The sequence below is a fragment of the Salvelinus alpinus genome, chromosome 7, assembly GCF_045679555.1.
Source record: "Salvelinus alpinus chromosome 7, SLU_Salpinus.1, whole genome shotgun sequence".
NCBI lineage: Eukaryota > Metazoa > Chordata > Actinopteri > Salmoniformes > Salmonidae > Salvelinus > Salvelinus alpinus.
In genome coordinates, this window is record NC_092092.1 from 53,470,705 (window position 1) to 53,496,566 (window position 25,862).

The following is a 25,862-nucleotide window of genomic DNA, read 5'->3' on the forward strand; positions in this document are numbered from 1 at the left end:
TCTCTCACAGAGCGAGGAGTTTTTGTATGAAGTTCATTGAGAGTGTCGAATTTGTTTAACAAAATTGTAATGGCTTAATTTTGTATTTTATTTATTTATTTAACCTTTATTTAAGTAGGCAAGTCAGTTAAGAACAAATTCTTATTTACAATGACGGCCAAACCCGGACGACGCAGGGTCAATTGTGCGCTGCTCTATGGGACTCCCAATCACGGCCGGATGGGATGCAGCCTGGATTCGAACCAGGTACTGCAGTGACGCCTCTTGCACTATTTAAGTTCCGTAATGATTAGGTTGTTACAAGTGTACTGATATAAGTAGGACAAGTGACATCCCGGCAACTTTGAGGAAAGAAACCCCGCTTATTTCTACAATTTATCTTCTTATTAAAATTAGATTTTAAACCTAATCTTAATTACACTGATAAACGTATAGTAGAGTACCACAGTATGAGTTATAATACCTAAACCTAGCGGTCAAACTGGGAAATTGTTCCAATTGTTTTTACAGCATTCATTTTTCCCATAGGGGATTTTAGAAACGCTTAAAATAAGGGCTGTGTTTCTTGTAGGCTTGTCCTGGTGTGACGTTTTGATAGCCGTGTAAATCTGTCTAGTAACATGTGGCTCTTATCAGTATATTCGCCTGTTTTTACTCCCCAAAAATGAAACGATAATTAGCTGCTAATGTGGCTATTCTGCGAACTGTCTTGTGCAAGTTTTAAATTGACACTACCTGTCAGCAAATGTGTCAACTAGAGATGATGTGCAAGGAGCTTGCAGGGATTTGTGGTTTTGCATGATGTCTATGTTGACGCTGATTAGGATTTTCGAATCTGAGAGCAAATAGTTGAATATATTGCTAAAAGTCTCCTTGTTCAGAAAGATTTACATGGTTAAGAAAACATCACGCAGGGTAAGCCTACACGAAACACAGCCATTATTTTAAGTGTTTCTAAAAACTATTTCCCTGTTTGACTGCTAGGTATTATGACACCCCCACTGTGGGGCTCTATGCCTAACCTTAAATTAATACCCAAAAAATACCCATTGTGCCTGTTGTTGACACCCGTATCTTCCCTCTCATTGGCTAGATTGGTCTCACCTGATCTTGCCTCCTCCCAACTATCTTCCATTTTTTAAGACGTTTACTTTCATTGTTCGTGTGGCCACTATAGTATCTGGCCAATAGAATGGATAACGCTTCGATCACACCTACAGTGTCAAACGCTTTGCTACACCTGAAGTACATTCATTCCCAATGCGTTGCAGAGCCAGTTGCAGTGCGTTCTGTGTGGCGCATAGGTTGGATTGAGCGTATGCATCGAGTTGTATGCGTAAATGGCTTGACAGAAATGGTAGCAGAAGGCGAATGTTAAACTTTTGTTGCACACATATCCAGATGATGCTGCGTACCATTGATGCTGCGTACCATTTTGTGCTTAAACACTGTCAGTGTGATCGAGCCACTAGGCATAATTACGAGTGGAGGGGCATTCACGTGCATTTTTCCCTGTAGGAAGGTTGTATGCCTCGTTCAAAACAACTGGGAACTCGGAAATCTTTGACTTCCGACATCAGTGCGTTCAAGACAACTTGGAAATTTGAAATAAATTCTGACTGGGAATGATCAATTAAATCAATTCCCAGTTAAAAGCTTGAAGGTCCAATGTAGCTGTTTTGATCCCAATATCAAATAATTTCTGGGTAACAATTAAGTTCCTTACTGTGATTGTTATAAATTAAAATTGTCAAAAATAAATAAAATTAGACATTTCTCAAGCAAGAATTTTGCCAGGACTGCCTGGGAGTGGTCTGAGTGGGCAGGGGAAAACTGAAAACTAGCTGTTATTGGCAGAGGTTTGGAACTCTTTCTTATTGGTCTATTAAATAATTTAATACACATGAGTGGTTATTGAGATAAAAACAGTTGCATAGGACCTGTAACATGTGTTCATGCTGATCCCATTGTGATGCCCTCACTTCCTATGTCAAGTGTCCAATTGGTTAAATATAGCATCCTGACCTCTCTATTGTAGGCTACCAAGTCATTGTTTGCTTTGTTTTTTCTTCTCTTTTTTCTTCTCCCTCTTCTTCTCTCAGCGTGATGGAGGGAGAGGGCCCAGAAGGAAATCCCATCGCTGCCTCGTCTCACTCACTTCCTCTGCAAGCAGAGGCGGTAAGCCCAGCGGATGATGATGGTGATGATTGTATCTCAACACTGGGGACTGGGAGCACTAAAGAGACCGCTACACACACAAACAGCATGGGCCAGCTGAGTCAAGACCACCAGACTGAAGAGGTCCCGGCTAAGACCGCTACCACAGACAACAGCCAGAGCCAAGTATTCCTTACTCAGTTCGCCACCACCACGGACGACCAAGCCCAGCAACAACCCACGGAAAGCCTGTCTAACAGTAAACTCTGTGGGTACCTCCTTAAACAAGGGGGTCCCCTGAAGACATGGAAGTCGCGCTGGTTCACGTACGAGGTGAAGAAGAGCCAGTTGTTTTACTACAGGACGGCGCTGGATGTGACCTCTCTGGGGAGAATCCAGCTGTGCAGCGCCACGCTTGGATACCCCCTCCAAGGAGAGCAGGGCACCTTTCACATCGAGACCCCCGAACGCACCTTTGTCCTCAAGGTAAGGCTTATCGAATATTCAATTCAATGGGTATTTAAATCTGAATTTTGATGTTGACAGTTCTGCTGGTTTTCTTGAATGAATAGTTAATTAATTCATGAATAATGTCATTGGTTGGCCAGAGAGTCCCTGATTAGAGGGGAATCACATTTGGGACCCTCAGATTTTCACTATATCACCAGGGTTTGAAATGTGGGACGTTGTTCTGAATGTGAGTGTCATCAACATTTCTGAAAGGTCATTGTTTTTGGGGGCGGGATGGGGAAGACCGCTAAGAGGATAAAAAATGAGGCAGCGAAACAGTGGTGCTCTTGTATTTGAATACCTGTCTCATGTTAACCCAGCTATTTGGGTCACACAGCTGTGTAGTGTCAATCTACAGTATTCCTCTCAATAAGAAAACAACAGATCCTTTTTGTCAAAGGGCTGAATCATGAGAGCTGAATGGGAATGCTTACTAATACAAAATGGAGGCATCTCTTATTCTGTTTCTCCTTAAAGTAGAAGAAACTGTTGTATTATTGTTTATAGTGTCCATGTTTGATATACAGGAAGACAAATACACTCATATTCACACATTGGCATTGGAATACTTTATCTTGGTCCACAAAGGAACATTCTGATTTAAAAAGAACTCCAAACATTTCAGAAGTCATGCATTACAGATATTCTGACTCATGGCACACTCGTGTATGTACAGTAGGCTAACAATATCTCCTCTGTCTGTTTCAGGCAGCTAACCAGGAGGCCATGATGTACTGGCTACAGCAGCTGCAGCTGAAGAGATGGCAGCACCGAGACCAGCTGACAGGAGAGTCCACAAGCCACTGCACTGACCACAAGAGACCAGAGGGACAGGGGGAACTACCCACCAACTGCACAGGTACAGTAAGACAGGGAGTAGGATGAAGTGGCCCCAGACACTGATCAAGATTATGTTCGGCCTGACATTGAACGACAGAGAAGGGTGTTCATGTAGAAACAGATCTGGCAACCAGGCTAAGAATACCAGCTGTTCAAATCAAATGCCATCATATTCCATGCATGGTTAATGATTTAGGGAACCACGAAAAGATGAAATAGAAATGTAATACTTCAGGCAGGTTTAAGAATGGCATATCATGGCACTGAACGGTAAAAGCCATCAGACACGTTATCAGTGCCACACTTATAAAATAGGAACAATATACTTTACATAGTTTCAATATCTGTTCCTCAGCGGGATTTTTTTAATTTTTTTGGTGAGTTGACGCATTTTATTTGTCACATGCTTCGGAAACAACAGGTGTGGACTAACAGTGAAATGCTTACATATGGGTCCTTTTCCAACAATACAGAGTTAAAGATAATGCAAATAAAAATAAGATCAGCGTAAAAACACACACAAAATAGCAGAATTGGTCAGGAGTCCGTAAAATGGATGCTATCCAATGACTGGTTTCATTTATGAAAATGTTGTAACCAGTTGGATCAAGTTTTGCTTTGATAGCTGATAACATTTTCTGTTTGTTGTTGATGTCATACTAAAGTTGGGTCTCCTGAGTGGTGTAGCGGTCTAAAGCATTGTGTTGGAGGCGTCACTACAGACCCTGGTTCAATTCCAGGCTGTATCACAACCGGCCGTGATTGGGAGTACCGTAGGGCGGCGCACAATTGGCCCAGCATCGTTAGGGTTTGGCCGGTGTAGGCCGTCATTGTAAATAAGGATGTATTCTTAACTGACTTGCCTAGTTAAATAAATAAATAAAACGTTTCATTTGAATACCTTGTCTTGTATCTCAAATTAACTTTTAATCAAGTATTCTGACAAAAACAATTATGTCGCATGTTATACCGCTCCCTCTTGATACATACCATTTTAAATGTAATCTCCATGTAGGCTACAAGATTCCAAACACTGCTGCAGAACACACCCTATGACAATGTGTGACGACAATGTCTTATTGCAGAGGTAGAAAAAAACTTTTAATTGTTAATGAGGGGATAAATACAGTCCGTTGAATTGAACTCAAAATTGCAACCAAGCACTACAATATAAGACATTATAAACTGGGTGGTTCGAGCCCTGATTGCTGATTGGCTGAAAGCCCTGGTATATCAGTACGTATACCATGGGTATAACAAAACATTTATTTTTACTGCTCTAATTACGTTGGTAACCAGTTTATAATAGCAATAAGGCACCTCAGGGGTTTGTGGTATATGGCTGTGTCCTAGCACTCCGCGTTGCGTTGTACATAAGAACGGCCTTTAGCCGTGGTATGTTGGCCATATACCCCCCCCCGGGCCTTATTGCTTAAATATAAAACAACAAACCTGAGTATACTACAGTCAATAGTTTACTGTAAATCAATGAGGTGAAAACAGACATAAATAAATTGCAGTGTGGTGTTCATATTTACCACAGTCATCCCTTGGCTACATAGTAACTTCATTAATCCTCATCTCCCTGCTTGGTTAGGCACTAGGGATTTCCCTATTCTCCCACTGACCCCTAGCTTTCCCGTAATACTTTTACCCACTTCCTCTGAGTGATTGAGCAAATCCACTGTGCACATCAAGTGTAGCAAGCCAGTCAACACACATGACCAGAACATTGGGTAACTCATTCATCTTTAACTCTCAAATAGACTTTCATACAAGCATTCTATCAAAAACCAACTAGTGTACATACAAAATGTAAACTTTCATGTTACATTATTCTTGTTTGCACAGTGCAACAAATATTGTAACTCATCATTGTTACACTAAGGTTACTAAGGAAGCAGTGATATGTATTCAGGTAATTGAAGCACTCTGAACTTCCCAGATAGAAATACTATGAGAAGCGTTGACATGATTCCCTTTTTTTTTTTTTTTATATATCAGACCGTCATATCTGTTCTACAAAATTAATTTCTATCTGAACATTCTGTAACGTTGCAGCGTTCAGAACCAGGCCCTTCCAGTGTTTTACCTTTCTGGAGGATCAACAGACTTGTTCCATGCTCCTCTGACAGTCCAGTCAGCTGATGTCTGGCGCTGGGAAACAACTGGCCTATTTTTCCTTTTTTTTAAAGTCTTTTTGAATAGAGACCTGTTTTTCAAAATAATAAGGAAGCTCTCCTTGCTACTAGTTTCCGTCATGTAAGATACAGTATTTCCACAATAATAAAATCAGGCATTTATATATAAATAATATACAGTCACTTCCAAAATTATTGCCACCCTTGATAAAGATAATAGAAAGTTTGTAAGACACGCAATCGTATGTAAATGTAAGAAAGGTTTGAAATTATTGTTTTAGTTAAATATTATATCGGTGTAGGCTTCTTGCAGTCTACAAATTATTTGTCATTATGTTCTGGCCCCCCGATCATCTGCTCAAGAAAAGATCGTCCTGCAGCTGAATCTATTTGATGATCCCTGCTATATTGTATGCTCAATATACAGTGAGTGTACAAAACATTAGGAACACCTTCCTAATATTGAGTTGCACCCCCTTTTGCCCTCAGAACAGCCTCAATTCATTGGGGCATGGACTCTACAAGGTGTTGAAAGCGTTCCACAGGAATGCTGTCCCATGTTGGCGCCAATGCTTCCCACAGTTGTGTCAAATTGGCTGGATGTCCTTTGGGTGGTGGGCCATTCTTGATACACACGGGAAACTGTACAGTCGTGGCCAAAAGTTTTGAGAATGACACAAATATTAATCTTCACAAAGTCTGCTGCCTCAATTTGTTTGATGGCAATTTGCATATACTCCAGAATGTTATGAAGAGTGATCAGATGAATTACAATTAATTGCAAAGTCCTTCTTTGCCATGCAAATGAACTGAATCCCCCCAAAACATTTCCACTGCATTTCAGCCCTGCCACAAAAGGACCAGCTGACATCATGTCAGTGATTCTCTCGTTAACACAGGTGTGAGTGTTGACGAGGACACGGCTGGAGATCACTCTGTCATGCTGATTGAGTTCGAATAACAGACTGGAAGCTTCAAAAGGAGGGTGGTGCTTGGAATCATTATTCTTCTTCTGTCAACCATGGTTACCTGCAAGGAAACACGTGCCGGCATCATTGCTTTGCACAAAAAGGGCTTCACAGGCAAGGATATTGCTGCCAGTAAGATTGCACCTAAATCAAACATTTATAGGATCATCAAGAACTTCAAGGAGAGCGGTTCAATTGTTGTGAAGAAGGCTTCAGGGCACCCAAGAAAGTCCAGCAAGTGCCAGGACCATCTCCTAAAGCTGATTCAGCTGCGGGATCGGGGCACCACCAGTACAGAGCTTGCTCAGGAATGGCAGCAGGCAGGTGTGACTGCATCTGCACGCACAGTGAGGCAAAGACTTTTGGAGGATGGCCTGGTGTCAAGAAGGGCAGCAAAAAAGCCACTTCTCTCCAGGAAAAACATCAGGGACAGACTGATATTCTGCAAAAGGTACAGGGATTGGACTGCTGAGGACTGGGGTAAAGTCATTTTCTCTGATGAATCCCTTTTCCGATTGTTTGGGGCATCCAGAAAAAAGCTTGTCCGGAGAAGACAAGGTGAGCGCTACCATCAGTCCTGTGTCATGCCAACAGTAAAGCATCCTGAGACCATTCATGTGTGGGGTTGCTTCTCAGCCAAGGGAGTGGGCTCACTCACAATTTTGCCTAAGAACACAGCCATGAATAAAGAATGGTACCAACACATCCTCCGAGAGCAACTTCTCCCAACCATCTAGGAACAGTTTGGTGACGAACAATGCCTTTTCCAGCATGATGGAGCACCTTGCCATAAGGCAAAAGTGATAACTAAGTGGCTCGGGGAACAAAGCATCGATATTTTGGGTCCATGGCCAGGAAACTCCCCAGACTTTAATCCCATTGAGAACTTGTGGTCATTCCTGAAGAGGCGGGTGGACAAACAAAAACCCACAAATTCTGACAAACTCCAAGCATTGATTATGCAAGAATCGGCTGCCATCAGTCAGGATGTGGCCCAAAAGTTAATTGACAGCATGCCAGGGCGGATTGCAGAGGTCTTGAAAAAGAAGGGTCAACACTGCAAATATTGACTCTTTGCATCAACTTCATGGAATTGTCAATAAAAGCCTTTGACACTTATGAAATGCTTGTAATTATACTTCAGTATTCCATAGTAACATCTGACAAAAATATCTAAAGACACTGAAAAAACTTTTGGCCATGACTGTAGAGCGTGAAAAACCCAGCAGCGTTGCAGTTCTTGATACTGGCACCTACTACCATACCCCATTCAAAGGCACTCAAATCTTTTGTCTTTCCCATTCACCCTCTGAATGGCACACATACACAATCCATGTCTCAATTGTCACAAGGCTTTAAAACCCTTATTTAAAAGAAAAACCCTCCTCCCCTTCATCTACATTGATTTGAAGTGGATTTAACAAGTGACATCAATAAGGGATCATGCTTTCACCTGGTCAGTCTATGTCATGGAAAGATCTATATACCATTAATACAACAACAAAAAATCTAAAGATGAGCGTCAAAATGATTGGCACCCCTAAAGATTCTTATAAATAAATTCAAACAAAATGAAACATTGAACATTCTACTTTTTTAAGTTAATCTCAGTTTAAGGAACTCTATTGTGGCCTTCCATGGCTTCCTGTTTCTCTGGGGTATAATGATGAGGTAACACACATGTAAAATCCCTTTGTCATCCATCACCATAGGGAAAGGCAAAGAACTCACAAATAAAAACCGACAAATGGTTGTTGACTTTCATATCAGGCAATGGGTACAGAAAAACCACTGAAAAAAACAAATACAGTTGAAGTCGGAAGTTTAAAACTTGTCTAGGACTGGGGTTCTCGCCAACAGCCAATAAAATTGCAGGGCGCCAAATACAAATCAACAGAAATCTCATAAATCAAATTTCTCAAACATACAAGTATTAGGCACCATTTTAACATTCTCGTTAATCCAGCCACAGTGTCTGATTTCAAACATGCTTTACAGCGAAAGCTCCACAAACGATTAGGTTAGGTCACCACAAAGTCACAGAAAAACCCAGCCATTTTTCCCGCCAAAGAGTGGAGTCACAAATAGAGATAAAATGACTCACTAACCTTTGATGATCTTCATCAGATGACTTCATGTTACACAATACATGTATGTTTTGTTCGGTAAAGTTCATATTTATATCCAAAAATCTTATTTTACATTGGCGTGTTACGTTCAGTAGTTCCAAAACATGCAGTGATATTGCAGAGAGCCACATGAATTCACAGAAATACTCATTATAAATGTGAATGAAAATACAACTGTTATACATTGAACTTTAGATACACTTCTCCTTAATGCAACCGCTGTGTCAGATTTCAAAAAAACTTTACGGAAAAAGCATAATCTGAGAACGGCGCTCAGAGCCCAAACCAGCCAGAGAAATATCCGCCATATTAGGTAGTCAACATTATTCAAAAATAGCCTTATAAATATTCACTTACCTTTGATGATCTTCATCAGAATGCACTCCCAGGAATCGCAGTTCCACAATAAATGCTTGTTTTGTTCGATAATGTCCATCATTTATGTCCATTTATGTCCAATAGCTTCTTTTGTTAGGGCGTTTGGTTAACAAATCCAAAAGCGCGATCCGGTCCATTCGGACGAAACGTTCAAAAAGTTATATTACAGGTCGAAGAAAATTGTCAAACCTAAGTATAGAATCAATCTTTAGGATGTTTTTATCATAAAAGTTCAATAATGTTCCAACCGGAGAATTCCATTGTCTGTAGAAAAGCAATGGAACGAGAGCTACCTCTCAAGTGAAAGCGCGTGACTGAGAACGAGGCTGTAGGCAGACCCCTTAGTAAAACAGCTCCCATCCGGCCCGGATGCATCTTCACAAGGTCCTTTGCTGTTGTTCTAGGATTGATTTTCACTTTTCACACCAAAGTACATTAATCTCTAGGAGACAGAACGCATCTCCTTCCTGAGCGGTATGACAGCTGCTTGGTCCCATGGAGTTTACACATGTGTATCACACTTTTGCCCCAGCCCCGGCTAACACACCGGACTCCAACAATCACCTAATCATGATCTTCAGTTTAGAATGCAATTTGATTAATCAGCTGTGTTTTGCTGGGGATGCAGAAAAAGTGTGACACCAATCAGGCCTTTGAGGACTGGAATTGCCCACCCCTGTATCTAGATGATAGCTGGGTGAACAGGCCGTAGCTCAGGTGGTTGAGGTCCTTGATGATTTTCTTGGCCTTCCTGTGACACCGAGTGTTGTAGATGTTCTGGAGGGCAGGCCGTGTGCCCTCGGTGAGAGACTACTGTACATAGTCATTGAACACTGGTCACTTTAATAATGTTTACATACTATTTTACCCAAATCATATAGTGTATTCTAGTCAAGGCTCATGCTATATAACTACTGCTGTACACCTTTTCTATTCATATACTGTCTATACACACCATTATATATATATTCTGACATTGCTCATTCTGATATTTCTTAATTAGATTTTGTGGGGGGAGTTGTGTGTATTGTTAAGTATTACAGCACTGTTGGAGTTAGAAAGATAAGCATTTCGCTGCACTCGCGATAACATCTGCACAATTTATCCCCTGCCAGGAGGCTGAAACTTGGTTGCAAGTGGATCTTCCAGCAAGACAATGACCCCAAACACATCAAAATCCACAAATGAATTGTTAACTGACTGCAAAATCAACATTTTGCATTGGCTATCTCAGTCCCCGGACTTGAACCCCATTAAAAAGCTGTGGTTTGAATTGAAGAGGGCAGATGAAGGATATCAAGAATCTGGAAAGATTCTGTATGGAGGAATGATCAAAGATCCAACAATTTTGACACCTATCATTTGAAAGAAAAAAAATTGTATTGCTTGTTAAACAATGTTTTTCTCTGAGGAATTGTACTACTATAAACTAAAACCTTTTAATATTTTTTTGCATACAGTATAGCTCAGTATTTGTATTATTTATTTGATAAAGTATATTTTGCTCATCTTTATCCAGGGTGCCAATAATTTTGGAGGTGACTGTACACAATGACTGGCCCTGGCAGATTGCTTTTATCTGTTGCAATAGTTTCGAGAAGAATGTTCATTCATAGCCAACATTCATGTTTCAACTTCGAAACAGATAATAAATGACACACTGGTATTTGCTGTCCAAACAATAGAATGTCTTAAAGGTACATGATCAACAAATTAAGGTTTGACTTCCCTTTTGGGGCCCAAAATGTAGATTTACTATTTAAAGGCCTTTAGGGTCATGGCATTTTCATGAAAAAGATTGAAGGTTATTTTCACCTACACAGGCTTTCATCATTGAAAATAAATGATTCAACATTCCGGTGTTGAAGTATAGTTCATGACCCATGCGTGACCTGGCCAAGGTTGAGATTGCTGGGGTGGGGTTTGGGACAGGAAACAACATTGATAAGATGTGCTTTGATTTTTCCATCTGCAAATTGGAGACATTTCCTGGCAGCGCCTGGCTTGACTGGATCGCAAAGCTATAATGCTCACGCTGGATGCTTTTCCGCTTTCATCTCTGGAGACTCAAGCCACTTATCTACCATTAGTGATTTTACAGGAATGGAGACGTTAATGTACCGTCATTCAATCTGAATGTGAAGATGAACTCAGTTGGATTTTATCCACTTGGTATTAGACATGACTTGGTAGCAGTACTGTATTACCCAATGGAATTACTCCGTTGCTACGCCACACTTTCTTAGCTAGTCAATTAAATAAGCAGCACCAATTTTACAATAGTATTTCAACAGTAGAATATGAAGTGGTAAACGAAATCTAACCAGGGTAAAAATTGTAGAATGTTGCAGATAGAAATATCATGAATAGAGCTAACATTCCTTATTCAGAGAGACATATTTCTGTCTTATTCAGAGAGACATATTTCTATCTTATTCAGAGAGACATATTTCTATCTTATTCAGAGACATATTTCTGAGAGTTCAACAAAGTTTGCCTACTGAACGTGTCCCAGGTGATTCCAGCGTGCCCTGCTCTTTCACCCCTGGGGAGTCTGGGTAATTCATGTTTAGGCTACAGCCCCTCTGACAGCTGCAGGAAGTGGTTCTGCATTGCCCAGAGAGAGAGGAAGTGCACGTCTGACACCCTGCTGCGCTAGGAGCAGGTGGCTGCAGGGCCCACAGACTAAATATAGCTGTGGTTACAGCACAACATGGCTACACTACACACAGGCTACAGGCTATTCTGGTCCAATAAATCAACATACAGTACCAGTCAAAAGTTTGGACACTCCTACTCATTCAAGGGTTTTCCTTTATTTTTTTACTATTTTCTACATTGTAGAATAATAGTGAGGACATCAAAACTGTGAAATAACACATATGGAATCATGTAGTAGCCAAAAAAGTATATTTGAGATTCTTCAAAGTAGCCACCCTTTGCCTTGATGACAGCTTTGCACACTCTTGGCATTCTCTCAACCAGCTTCATGAGATAGTCATGCATTTCAATTATCAGGTGTGCCTTGTTAAAAGTTCATTTGTGGAATTAATGTGTTTGAGCCAATCAGTTGTGTTGTGACAAGGTGTGGGTGGTATACAGAAGATAGCCCTATTTGGTAAAAGACCAAGTCCATATTATGGCAAGAACAGCTCAAATAAGCAAAGAGAAACAACAGTCCATCATTACTTTAAGACATGAAGGTCAGTCAATCGGGGAAATTTCAAGAACTTTAAAAGTTTCTTCAAGTGCAGTCGCAAAAACCATCAAGCGCTGTGATGAAACTGGCTCTCACGAGGACCGCCACAGGAAAGGAAGACCCAGAGTTACCTCTGCTGCAGAGGATAAGTTCATTAGAGTTAACTGCACTTCAGATTGCAGCCCAAATAAATGCTTCACAGTAAAAGTAAGTAACAAGTAACAGCCACATCAACTGTTCAGAGGAGACTGCGTGAATCAGGCCTTCATAGTCGAATTGCTGCAAAGAATATTTGACTGGTACTGTATATCCTTGTGTTATTTTGAAGTGCAAACAGCTTGAATTTAAAAGAGACATAAGATTACCTAAGATATTCAAGTGTTCAAGTCATAGATGTCTGGAATAAGCATGAATGAACAACGTGAAAGTTATGTTATTGTTACTACCCTGTTATGGCTATGAACAACATAACTGAGTTTGCTCCTGGTATAGACACAACCTTTCTACCAACTGGTTTGTGAATTGTGAGGTATTTCATGCTTGTCCTGACAGGCCCAAAATGTTTCACAGGGCTTATGGAGGAACAAAACAGTATATTTTGACTAGTTTCATCCAGCGTGCACAACCTGGCTGGCCAAAAGTAGCCCGGAATTTATTCCGTTCACACAAAAATATACGAATCTCTTGACGTTTCAATGGGTTGGATCTTTCCCCCCAGCTCTCACCCAATGTGATAATCTTCAGTTCATAGCAGTACAGTAAGAGCAAACAACTTCACCTGAAGAACAAGTTAACACAAGTCTGGTGCCCAGTCATAATCTTTATCCTCTGTATTTCAACCCATGATATCACTCTCATTGTCTATAGCCGGAAGTTTCCTGCTTGTTACATGAGTAGCTGTGTCCTTTGTGTTCCCTGGCTCCAGAGGGTGTGATCCACTGACGTTCTTTGCTGTTACTTCCTGTAATGTAGATTACTTCCTGCCCAAGGTGAAGACCCCGCCAGGCCTCTTCGGCGAGGAGGCCACCAATCTCCCCGCGCCGCCACAACGGAACCCCCTAAGCAACTTCTCCATCAAACACCCTCTGATAGAGATTCAGTAAGTGCCTCATCGTTTTAGATGTTCCCATCTTATCCCATTCATTTGTGATCGAGGCATATGACTGGTCCTGTACAACATACGGCATGGGATACGTTGAAGTAGTTGACGTTGGACGTGATATTCATCGACTTTGTTGATTGTAGTCATTACAACTGTTTGTGGCTTTGTGACTACAGGTGCTTATTATCTGCCAATCTGCTAACATGCCAACATTTTAATTAGTAGCAAAAGTGACTTTGAGATGAAAGTCATTTTTTTGCCTGTACCTTAACAGCTAATTGCTCGATCATCATGGGATTGTTCTAGTAGTGGGTTTTCACTTTCAGTCCAGCTGGTATAGTTGTTTTGTTCAAAAGTGTGGGCCAGATTGATTGCATGTTAATGATACTGCTGTGCGTGTGTGCGTGCTTGCGTGCGTGTGTGTGTGTTGGTGTGCATGGTTACACATGGTTGTGTGTGTGTTGCTCCTACAGGAACTCAGTGCACAGTCTGTTTTCCAAGCGGTTCTCCCTGGAGCGGAGTCGGAGTGTGTTCCATTTGGAGGTGCCTCCTCCCTGGAACCCACTGAACCCCTCCCGGACAGCCCAGAACAGGCTTGGTACGTCTCACACACACCGCAGCTTCTGGAGATGTTCTCTCTCGCATACTTCTGCCCTCTGTTGGCAGCTGATTGAAATCAGAAGGATCAGGTTTTCTCATTGTCTGATAACTATGTACAGTATAATGCTGTCATTTCTCTAGTAACATTGTCATTTTTTCTTGACTAAAGTAAAAATTAATTTTCCTTGACACATTAGTGATTTGTCACAGTCCATAATAACCACAGAGCCATGCCCTCTTACACTCTTAGAAAAAAGGGTTCCAAAAGGTTTTTTTAACTGTCCCCAAAGGAGAACCCTTTTTGGTTCCATGTAGAACTCTAAGTGGAAAGGGTTCTACCTGGAACCAAAAAGTGTTCTTCAAAGGGTCCTCCCATGGAGACAGCCGAAGGACACTTTTAGGTTCAAGATGGCACCTTTTTTTCCAAGAGTGTATAGGTCCTAGGACTCCCGTTGACCCCCTGACCCCTACACCCCTGCTACTGTTGGTGGACCCCAGGGACCAGCTCTCCCCTGTAGAGGGCAGGTCGTGCCCATTGCCGTCCCCGAGGATCAGGAAGAAGACGAGGGGAAGCTGTGCCACCATGCCTGCTGTGCTCCGGGAAGCTCCTTCAGAAAGCGCAGACAGGACGACCTGCCTCCAGCACGAGAAGCACATACTGGATGAGGATGTCAAGGCCCAGAAGGTTAGAGCTAAGACCAAAGTTCATCAATCACACTCGTAAGCAGTGTCTTCTGATATCAGTAGCAGCTCCATTAAGTTGAATTTGTATTCCCACCCTGCTCCTGCATCCTATCCTCTTATTTCTCCTCTTCCCCCATCCAGGAGCTGGTGTGGCTCCTACACAAGGCCCTGGAGGTGGCTCAGCTGGAGAAGCGGACGTGCACAGAGTTCCTGGCAGCCGAGGGCGAGCAGGAGCGCCTGGAGCTGCTGAGGCACTACGAGCGTCACGCCGCTGACCTACGACGTCGCTTGGAGGAGTTGAAGGCCGAGGGGGAAGACCTGAGAACGAGCCTAGTCCAGAGGGACGCCCACGTGGCTGAGCTGCAGGAGAACGTGACCCTGATGAGGAAGAAGAACCACGCAAAACAGGAAGTGAGGCTCAGACAGGAAGGGTCAGCTAGGGAAGGATTAGAATAGGCATGTCGTCATCATTATCCTGAAAGGATTGGATAGGTGGTTTTAAGCATTACGGTGAAATTCCAAGTAACCAATCAGAATGCAAAGTAGGGGTTAGATCTAGGGGTTGATTTGGGATTCGAGGGTCTATTCTATTCTATTTTGTTCCCAGTGTAGCTCTACACTTCCTGATCTAATGTAGAGATTTACGATATCATTGTCTCTTGGTATCATTCCAGGTGATCCTGAAGCTGTTAGAGAAGGTGTCAGCCTGCATGGCCGACCCTACACGCACAGTGTCCACCACCAACGGCCTGGAGGCCCAGACCTTCCGCCAGTTAAATGAGGACACAGAGAACCTCAAGGTTGGTTTGTGGTTTGATCGGTCGACCAGCAGAGTGAAGTCCGGCCTCAAGACCCAGACCAGAACCATAGAGTCTTTTGAAGTAGATTATGTTGGTAGTCCAAATCTGAAGCATTTTTCTTCTTTTCTTCTTTAAATACCCCGTACCCTGTCCTTCCTAGCTCTCTATTAATCTTTTTCACAGGGTGACATTGAGGCCTACAAGATCCAGAACAAGTTCCTGAACTCTGAGATCTACCAGTTGACCAAGCTATGGCTCAACAGTTCCGAGCAGGAGAAAAGCCTAATGGTGAAGGTGGGCCTGCCTAGTCGCTATGTGGGCTATTCAGTGGCAAATACAGTACCAGTCAAAAGTTTGGACACACCTACTCATTCAAGGGTTTTTCTTTATTTGTGCTATTTTCTACATTGTAGCATAATAGTGAAGACATCAAAACTATGAAATAACACATATGGAATCATGTAGTAACCATATATTTGAGATTCTTCAAAGTAGCCACCCTTTGCCTTGATGACAGCTTTGCACACTCTTGGCATTCTCTCAAGTAGCTTCACCTGGAATGCTTTTCCAACAGTCTTGAAGGAGTTCCCACATATGCTGAACACTTGTTGGCAGCTTTTCCTTCACTCTGCGGTCCAACTCATCCCAAACCATCTCAATTTGGTTGAGGTCGGGTGATTGTGGAGGCCAGGTCATCTGATGCAGCACTCCATCACTCTCATTCTTGGTCAAACAGCCCATACACAGCCTGGAGGTGTGTTGGGTCATTATTCTGTTGAAAAACAAATAATAGTCCCACTAAGCGGGATGATATGGCGTATCGCTGCAGAATGCTGTGGTAGCCATGCTGGTTAAGTGTGCCTTGAATTCCAAATAAATCACAGACAGTGTCACCAGCAAAACACCCCCACACCATCACATCTCTTCCTCCATGCTTCACGGTGGGAACCACACATGCGGACATCATCCGTTCACCTACTCTACGTCTCACAAAGACATGACGGTTGGAACCAAAAATCTCAAATTTGGACACAGACCAAAGGACAGATTTCCACGGTCTAATGTCCATTGCTCGTGTTTCTTGGCCCAAGCGAGTCTCTTCTTCTTATTGGTGTCCTTTAGTAGTGGTTTCTTTGCAGAAATTCGACCATGAAGGCCTGATTCACGCAGTCTCCTCTGAACAGTTGATGTTGAGATGTGTCTGCTACTTGAACTGTGAAGAATTTATTTGGGCTGAAATCTGAGGCTGGTAACTCTAATGAACTTATCTTCTGCAGCAGAGGTAACTCTGGGTCTTTCTTACCTGTGGCGGTCCGCATTAGAGCCAATTTCATCATAGCGCTTGATTGTTTTTACGACTGCACTTGAAGAAACTTTAAAAGTTCTTGAAATATTCCAGATTGACTGACCTTCATGTCTTAAGTAATGATGGACTGTTGTTTCTCTTTGCTTATTTGAGCTGTTCTTGCTATAATATGGACTTGGTCTTTTACCAAATAGGGCTATCATCTGTATACCACCCACACCTTGTCACAACACAACTGATTGGCTCAAACGCATTAAGAAGGAAAGAAATTCCACAAATTAACTTTTAACGAGGCACACCTGTTAATTGAAATGGATTCCAGTTGACCACCTCATGGAGCTGGTTGAGAGAATGCCAAGAGCGTGCAAAGCTGTCATCAAGGCAAAGGGTGGCTACTTTGAAGAATCTCAAAAATAAAATATTTTGGGATTTGTTTAACACTTTTTGGTTACTGTGTTATTTCACTATTATTCTACAATGTAGAAAATAGTAAAAATAAAGAAAAATAAATAAGAGGAAGAGGGTTAGAGTGGACTGCGGTTAGTGTGAAACACTCTTGGCCACTACAGTTGATTGAATTGGGACCTTAGTCTTGATTAGGGGGTGCTTATTTTGTGTTGCAGTGTGCATACCTGGAGACCCGTAACTGTCAGATAGAGAGTCGTTATCTGGGCGTACTGGGGAAGCTGCAGGAGAACAAGGCTCTAGAACCGGGCCAGCAGGAGGCTATGAGGAAACTACAAGGAGAGGACCCACTACAGGGAGACCTGAACGACGTGCTCAAACTCAACCCTGTCAGGTAACAGGGGCTCAATAGTCTAAAATGGCTTCCTTCTTTGTCTCCTTGTCTCCTCTGCTTCACTACACTGACAGATGACAGGACTGGATCGTTATTCACCATGCTGCTTTCAGCTGTCATGTCCTGTGATAATTAACAATGAGACATAAGAGAGAGACACATGTTATAAACAATACATTAAATCAACAATACAGTCAGACAATGAGCGAACATTTTTATATCGTCAAACCATTGATCTTTTTCTTTTGGCTGTCCCTCAGGGAGCACGACGAGTACGGCTTCAAGATCATCCCAGACTACGAGGTGGAGGACATAAAACTGCTGGCCAAGATCCAGGCCCTGGAGATCCGCTCCCACAGCCTGCTGAGGCAGGAGGCCGGGGACAGACTCCTGCTGGGCCGCTGGGCTCAGTACCTGGGAGGCCGCCCGGCCGACAACCTCTGCCCCTCTTCGGAGCTCAAAAGCCTTCTGCGGGGCGGCGTGCCGTGCGAGTACCGCCCACGGGTGTGGCGCTGGGTGGTGAGGGTGCGCACACGCGCACTATGGGAGCGCCACCCGGATCGCTACCAGCAGGTGGGTGGTATTGGATTAAGCGAGTTCACTTCCTTCCAATGTAGCTCTCAATTTCTCTATCTACTGTACACTACCGTTCAACAGTTTGGGGTCATTTAGAAATGTCCTTATTTCTGAAAGAAAAGCACATTTTTGTCCATTAAAATAACATAAAATTGATCAGAAATACAGTGTAGACATTGTTAATGTTTTTAAATGACTATTGTAGCTGGAAACGGCAGATTTTTGTATGGAATATCTACATAGGCGTAGAGGCCCATTATCAGCAACCATCACTCCTGTGTTCCAATGGGACGTTGTGTTAGCTAATCCAAGTTTATCATTTTAAATGGCTAATTAATCATTAGAAAACCCTTTTGCAATTATGTTAGCAACAGCTGAAATCTGTTGTGCTTATTAAAGAAGCAATAAAACTTGCCTTCAGACTAGTTGAGTGTCTGGAGCATCAGCATTTGTGAGTTTGATTACAGGCTCAAAATGGCCAGAAACAAAGAACTTTCTTTTGAAACTCGTCAGTCTATTCTTGTTCTGAGAAATGAAGGCTATTCCATGCGAGAAATTGCCAAGAAACTGAAGATCTCGTACAAAGCTGTGTACTACTCCCTTCACAGAACAGCGCAAACTGGCTCTAACCAGAATAGAAAGAGGAGTGGGAGGCCCCGGTGCACAACTGAGCAAGAGGACAAGCACATTAACTGCAAAAGGGTTTTCTAATGCTCAATTAGCCTTTTAAAATGATAAACTTGGATTAGCTAACACAACGTGCCATTGGAACACAGGAGCGATGGTTGCTGATAATGGGCCTCTGTACGCCTATGTAGATATTCCATAAAAAATCAGCCGTTTCCAACTACAATCATCATTTACAACACTAAATGTCTACACTGTATTTCTGATCAATTTGATGTTATTTTAATGGACATTTTTTTTTGCATTTCTTTCAAAAATAAGGAAATTTCTAAGTGTCCCTAAACTTTTGAACGGTAGTGTATGTCTCAATATACAGTATCTACAGTGCATTCGGAAAGTATTTCTGACCCCTTCCCCTTTTCCACATTTTGTTACGTTACAGCCTTATTCTAAAATTGAATAAATAAAATAAAAATCCTCATCAATCTACACACAATACTGCATAATGACAAGCGAAAACAGGTTTTTAGACATTTTTACAAATATAAAAAACAGAAATATCTTACACAAGTATTCAGACCCTTTGCTATGAGACATGAAATTGGGCTTAGGTGCATCCTGTTTCCATTGATCATCCTTGAGATGTTTCTACATCTGGATTGGAGTCCACCTGTGGTAAATTCAATTGATTGGACATGATTTGGAAAGGCACACACCTGTCTATATAAGGTCCCACAGTTGAAAGTACATGTCAGAGCAAAAGCCAAGCCATGAGGTCGAAGGAATTGTCCATAGAGCTCCGAGACAGGATTGTGTTGAGACACAGATCTGGGGAAGGGTACCAAAACATTTCTGCCGCATTGAAGGTCCCCAAGAGCCTCCATCATTCTTAAATGGAAGAAGTTTGGAACCAACAAGACTCTTCCTAGAGCTGGCCGCCCAGCCAAACTGAGCAAACCGGGGGAAAGGGCCTTGGTCAGGGAGGTGACCAAGAACTCGATGGTCACTCTGACAGAGCTCCAGAGTTCTTCTGTGGAGATGGGAGAACCTTCCAGAAGGACACCTATCTCTGCCGCATTCCACCAATCAGGCCTTTATGGTAGAGTGGCCAGATGGAAGCCACTCCTCAGTAAAAGGCACATGACAGCCCACTTAGAGTTTGCCAAAATTAAATGAAAAGCTGCTCCAAAGCACTCAGGACCTCAGACTGGGGTGAAGGTTCACCTTCCAACATGACAACGACTCTAAGCACACAGCCAGGACAATGCAGGGGTGGCTTCGGGACAAGTCTCTGAATGTCCTTGAGTGGCCCAACCAGAGCCCGGACTTGAACCCGATGGAACATCTCTGGAGAGACCTGAAAATAGCTGTGCAGCGATGCTCCCCATCCAACCTGACAGAGCTTGAGAGGATCTGAAGAGGAGAATGTGACAAACTCCCCAAATACAGGTGTGCCAAGCTTGTATTGTGATACCCAAGAAGACTTTATGCTCTGTAATCACTTCCAAAGGTGCTTCAACAAAGTATTGAGTAAAGGGTCTGAATACTTTATGTAAATGGTCCTTTTTTTAAATACATTTGCAAACATTCTAAAAACCCGTTTTTGTTTAGTTATTATGGGGTTTTGTGTGTAGATTTGAGGATTTTTTATTTTATATCCATTTTAGAATAAGGCTGTAACGTAACAAAATGTGAAAAAAGTTGAGCGGTCTGAATACTTTTAGAATGCACTGTATATCTATCTGTCTGTCCATCTTTCTATCCACCTACATGAAATCCGTCCGTTATTGTTGTAGCTGTGCCAGAAGAGCCTTACATCGCCCCACCAGGCCTCCAGACAGATCCAGTTGGACCTGTACCGCACTCTCACCACCAATCAGCACTTCTCCTCACCCTCCAGCCCCGCCCTGCAGCAGCTCCAACGAATCCTGCTGGCCTTCTCCTGGCAAAACCCAACCATCGGCTACTGCCAGGGCCTCAACAGGTGCACAAGACTACCTATATTAGTCAGCAGTGTGCTGAATAAAATATAAAAAAGAAGAAATACTGCCACCTAATGGACAAAGTTGTAAACTGATATATAGTGCTGACTCCAAAACAATACCTAAACAATGTTCTCAGCTTATGAAAGCCTGATGAAGACAATTATATTTTTGTGAAAATATATTGTCTCGTCTAAAACATGCATTTTCTTCTATCTGGCTACTCAGAGCAGGCTGTAGATATACCATACAAGCTTTCAGACTTCAAAACAATCTCTACAGAATATGGGGTGCCGTGTGGCTCAGTTGGTTGAGCATGGTGCTTGCAACACCATGGTTGTGGGTTCGATTCCCACGGAGAACCAGTAAGGGGAAAAAAGTATGAAAATGTGTGCTCTGGAAAAGAGCCACTGCTAAATGACTAAAATGTCAAATGAATGACAAAGGACAACTGTGACGTTGGCCACTCCTTCTCCCTTCAGGCTGGCAGCCATAGCTCTCCTGGTGCTGGAGAGTGAGGAGGATGCCTTCTGGTGTCTAGTAGCTGTGGTGGAGGCCATCATGCCCCAGGACTACTACACCAAAACGCTCATATCCTCGCAGGTAATGATTCGGCACGAAGGATATATATGTTTTTAAACAACGGCATAGATGCGTAACATAGATGGTATCAAGATCTACAGTTCTGTAAGTTCTCCACTGTAGTAAAAATTGTACAACATTATGGGAAGTTGTGGTTTTAACTGATTTAGTTCATTTTAGTTCTGCATCTGTTCCAAAACATGGAACTGAAACTGAAATAGCGCATACAGTTTAATGAACGACGTAATGAATTCAAGATTTGTCACATCATGTCAATATCGGTTAACGCCATCTGCTGATGTGACCCAGTGGGACATGGTGTGTGTGTGGATTTTGCAGGCAGACCAGTGTGTGCTAAAGGACTTCATGGCTGAGAAGATACCTCGGCTGGCGGCTCACTTTGAGGAGCATAGCGTGGACGTGTCCCTCATCACTTTCAACTGGTTCCTCGTGGTATTCGTAGAGAGCCTGCCCAGCGATATCCTCCTGCGAGTGTGGGACGCCTTCCTCTATGAGGGTACCAAGGTACCCCATCTGAGAGAGACTAGAGCCTGTGCTGGAAACATGTAAACAGCCCCTAGCCCAGAGGCATTCAAATTTGGGCCTCGATGACTGACCTGGTATAACATTATTATTAGTAGTAAATAAACCACTTCTAATGTAAACATGCGTGCATGTTTTTTGTGCAGGTGATATTTCGGTATGCCCTGGCTCTGTTCAAGTACAAAGAGGAGGACATCTTGAAGATCCATGACAGTGTGGAGATCTACCAATACCTGCGCTTCTTCGCCAAGACCATCTCTGACGGCAGGTGAGGGGCCACAAAAATCATCTACGGTCAAAATATGGAGGCCGTGTTATGAAAATATAGCACTATATTAGGTCAGTGTTTCTCGAGTGAGACAGGAACCGCTATTGCAGAGGTATTAAACTCCTGGAGGACTGGTGTGTATTTTTTAGTTACAGCCCAGCACTAACACACCTGATACACCCCTATGTGGATTTTGAACCATTCCACCAAATCATATTTAGCTTGTCATTTGTAACCCGTTCAGTTGTTGTATTATCTATATGGTTTGCGCTTTTTGTCCTGTACCTTCTGAGACCATTCTTTTTCTGGTGCCCTATTTAGTCGGTGTGTTAATGGCAGAGCAGACGGAGGAGCTATTTTTGCCGTAGGCCAAGACAGACATCACCATATATAATTCAGATAGCAGCAGTGACGGCAGAGCTATGGGCTCAACACTTGGGAGATAACAAGAGGCTATACAGCCAGAGGAGTGCATTGAGGGCAGTATTCACCACAGTCTGTCTCTTATCTCCAAACAAAGAGCAGATGAGATACCAGGGCTGTGTTTACAAAGGCAGCCCAATTCATTCATTTTTCATTAATTGGTATTTTGATGTGAAAAGATCAGATGTGATTAGTGGAAAAAATATCAGAATTGGGCTGCCTGTGTAGACATAGCCAGGATGACTTACTCGGCATCACTTTATCAGAAACTCTGTCCGACCAATGCATACATGTACAACCACACACAGAGATGGAGCTATTGCTCCTGTAAGTGACTCTTTATAAGAACGTCTGCTAAATGTCAATGAGAGATCTAGGGTTAGCTCAATACAGCTTGTTAATTTGTTTTATTTAGCCATGCAGCATATAGATTTCAATTCTACTGTATGGAAAAAAGCAGGTTGAGTAATATTGGGCTTGTCGTACCCTGCTCCCTCCAATAGGAAGCTGACCAACATTGCCTTCAGTGACATGAACCCGTTCCCCATGAAGCTGTTGAGGAACCGCCGTGCGCTGCATCTGGAGCGCCTGCAGGGGGAGCTCAGAGAGCTGGAGGCCCAGCAGAGAGAGTTTGTCACAGAGAGCGCACAACGCAAGGACTTGGACACTATACTGGTCAGCGAGGACGATGAGGAGTTTTAGTGACCATTAGAGACTCTGGATGGCGATGAATCCTGTGGACTTACTAGGCAACGGGTTTGAAATGCCATCTTGTAGAACAGCGTTTCTCAAACTCAGTCCTGGGGCCCCGTTTTGCACTAGCACTACACAGCTGATTCAAATAATCAAAGCTTGTTGACGAGTTGGTTATTTGAATCAGCTGTGCAGTGCTTGGGCAAAAACCAAAACGTGCATCCTTTGGGGCCCACGGGATTGAGTTTGGGAAACGCTGTTGTAGACTACGGAAGGGCCATCTTGTTAGTGGCCCAGCTGGTACAGATTTGACCCAGGATACATTTGTTTTGTGCCTTTAAGGTAAATAATGTCAGTTATGGTCAAGAACACTAAACCTGACCAACCTTATTCTCACTGAATCATTGAATTAGTATTATTTACTGTATATGCACTGCCAAAGGGAATTAATGCCAAAGACAATTTACACATTTACTACAGTAGGTATTTCAAACTATGGTCATGTAGAGTATTATACATTTCAATTGCATATTTTGTCATGAACTTTGTAGCTACACAAGTGTTATGAAATGTAATATCATGTAATATTTTAAATTGTATATAACTGCCCTATGTGCCCAAAAGTATGTGGATTCAACTATTTCAGCCACACCTGTATAAAATCAACACAGCCATGCAATCTCCATAGACAAACATTGGTAGTAGAATGGCCTTACTGAAGAGCTCAGTGATTGATGTTCTACATGGCACCGTCATAGGATGCCACTTTTCCGCCCCAGGTCAACCGTAAGTGCAACACTCACTCCCGGAGTTCCAAACTGCCTCTAGAAGCAACGTCCGCACAAGACCTGTTCGTCAGGAACTTCATGAAATGACTTTCCATAGCCGAGCAACCGCACACAAGCCTAAGATCACCATGCGCAATGCCAAGCATCAGCTGGAGTGATGTAAGGCTCGCCACCAGAAAACACATTCTCTAGTGATAAATCACGCTTCACCATCTGGCAGTCCGATGGATGAATCTGGGTTTGGCGGATGCCAGGAGAACACTACCTGCCCAAATACACTGCTCAAAAAAATAAAGGGAACACTAAAATAACACATCCTAGATCTGGATGAATGAACTATTCTTATTAAATACTTTTTTCTTTACATAGTTGAATGTGCTGACAACAAAATCACACAAAAATTATCAATGGAAATCAAATTTATCAACCCATGGAGGTCTGGATTTGGAGTCACACTCAAAATTAAAGTGGAAAACCACACTACAGGCTGATCCAACTTTGATGTAATGTCCTTAAAACAAGTCAAAATGAGGCTCAGTAGTGTGTGTGGCCTCCACGTGCCTGTATGACCTCCCAACAACGCCTGGGCATGCTCCTGATGAGGTGGCGGATGGTCTCCTGAGGGATCTCCTCCCAGACCTGGACTAAAGCATCCGCCAACTCTTGGACAGTCTGTGGTGCAACATGGCGTTGGTGGATGGAGCGAGACATGATGTCCCAGATGTGCTCAATTGGATTCCGGTCTGGGGAACGGGCGGGCCAGTCCATAGCATCAATGCCTTCCTCTTGCAGGAACTGCTGACACACTCCAGCCACATGAGGTCTAGCATTGTCTTGCATTAGGAGGAACCCAGGGCCAACCGCACCAGCATATGGTCTCACAAGGGGTCTGAGGATCTCATCTCGGTACCTAATGGCAGTCAGGCTACCTCTGGCGAGCCCATGGAGGGCTGTGCGGCCCCCCAAAGAAATGCCACCCCACACCATGACTGACCCACCGCCAAACCGGTCATGCTGGAGGATGTTGCAGGCAGCAGAACGTTCTCCACGGCGTCTCCAGACTGTCACGTCTGTCACATGTGCTCAGTGTGAACCTGCTTTCATCTGTGAAGAGCACAAGGCGCCAGTGGCGAATTTGCCAATCTTGGTGTTCTCTGGCAAATGCCAAACGTCCTGCACGGTGTTGGGCTGTAAGCACAACCCCCACCTGTGGACGTCGGGCCCTCATACCACCCTCATGGAGTCTATTTCTGACCGTTTGAGCAGACACATGCACATTTGTGGCCTGCTGGAGGTCATTTTGCAGGGCTCTGGCAGTGCTCCTTCTTGCACAAAGGCGGAGGTAGCGGGCCTGCTGCTGGGTTGTTGCCCTCCTCCACGTCTCCTGATGTACTGGCCTGTCTCCTGGTAGCGCCTCCATGCTCTGGACACTACGCTGACAGACACAGCAAACCTTCTTGCCACAGCTCGCATTGATGTGCCATCTTGGATGAGCTGCACTACCTGAGCCACTTGTGTGGGTTGTAGACTCCGTCTCATGCTACCACTAGAGTGAAAGCACCGCCAGCATTCAAAAGTGACCAAAACATCAGCCAGGAAGCATAGGAACTGAGAAGTGGTCTGTGGTCACCACCTGCAGAACCACTCCTTTATTGGGGGTGTCTTGCTAATTGCCTATAATTTCCACCTGTTGTCTATTCCATTTGCACAACAGCATGTGAAATGTATTGTCAATCAGTGTTGCTTCCTAAGTGGACAGTTTGATTT

General features: G+C 43.1%; 1 protein-coding gene across 1 annotated transcript; it reads left to right on the forward strand.

The window, feature by feature from the left end:
• Nucleotides 1-29: 29 nt before the first annotated feature.
• LOC139581185 (TBC1 domain family member 2A-like) lies at nt 30-23,915 on the forward strand. The gene is made up of 16 exons (XM_071410676.1): nt 30-246; nt 2,103-2,643; nt 3,376-3,526; nt 13,295-13,421; nt 13,898-14,022; nt 14,453-14,709; nt 14,850-15,119; nt 15,383-15,508; nt 15,692-15,802; nt 17,438-17,613; nt 17,874-18,186; nt 20,613-20,800; nt 21,281-21,401; nt 21,720-21,905; nt 22,070-22,191; nt 23,118-23,915. The coding sequence occupies exons 1-16, from the start codon at nt 197-199 to the stop codon at nt 23,314-23,316; spliced, it is 3,063 nt and encodes a 1,020-aa protein (XP_071266777.1). The 5' UTR covers nt 30-196; the 3' UTR covers nt 23,317-23,915.
• The last annotated feature ends 1,947 nt before the right edge of the window (nt 23,916-25,862 follow it).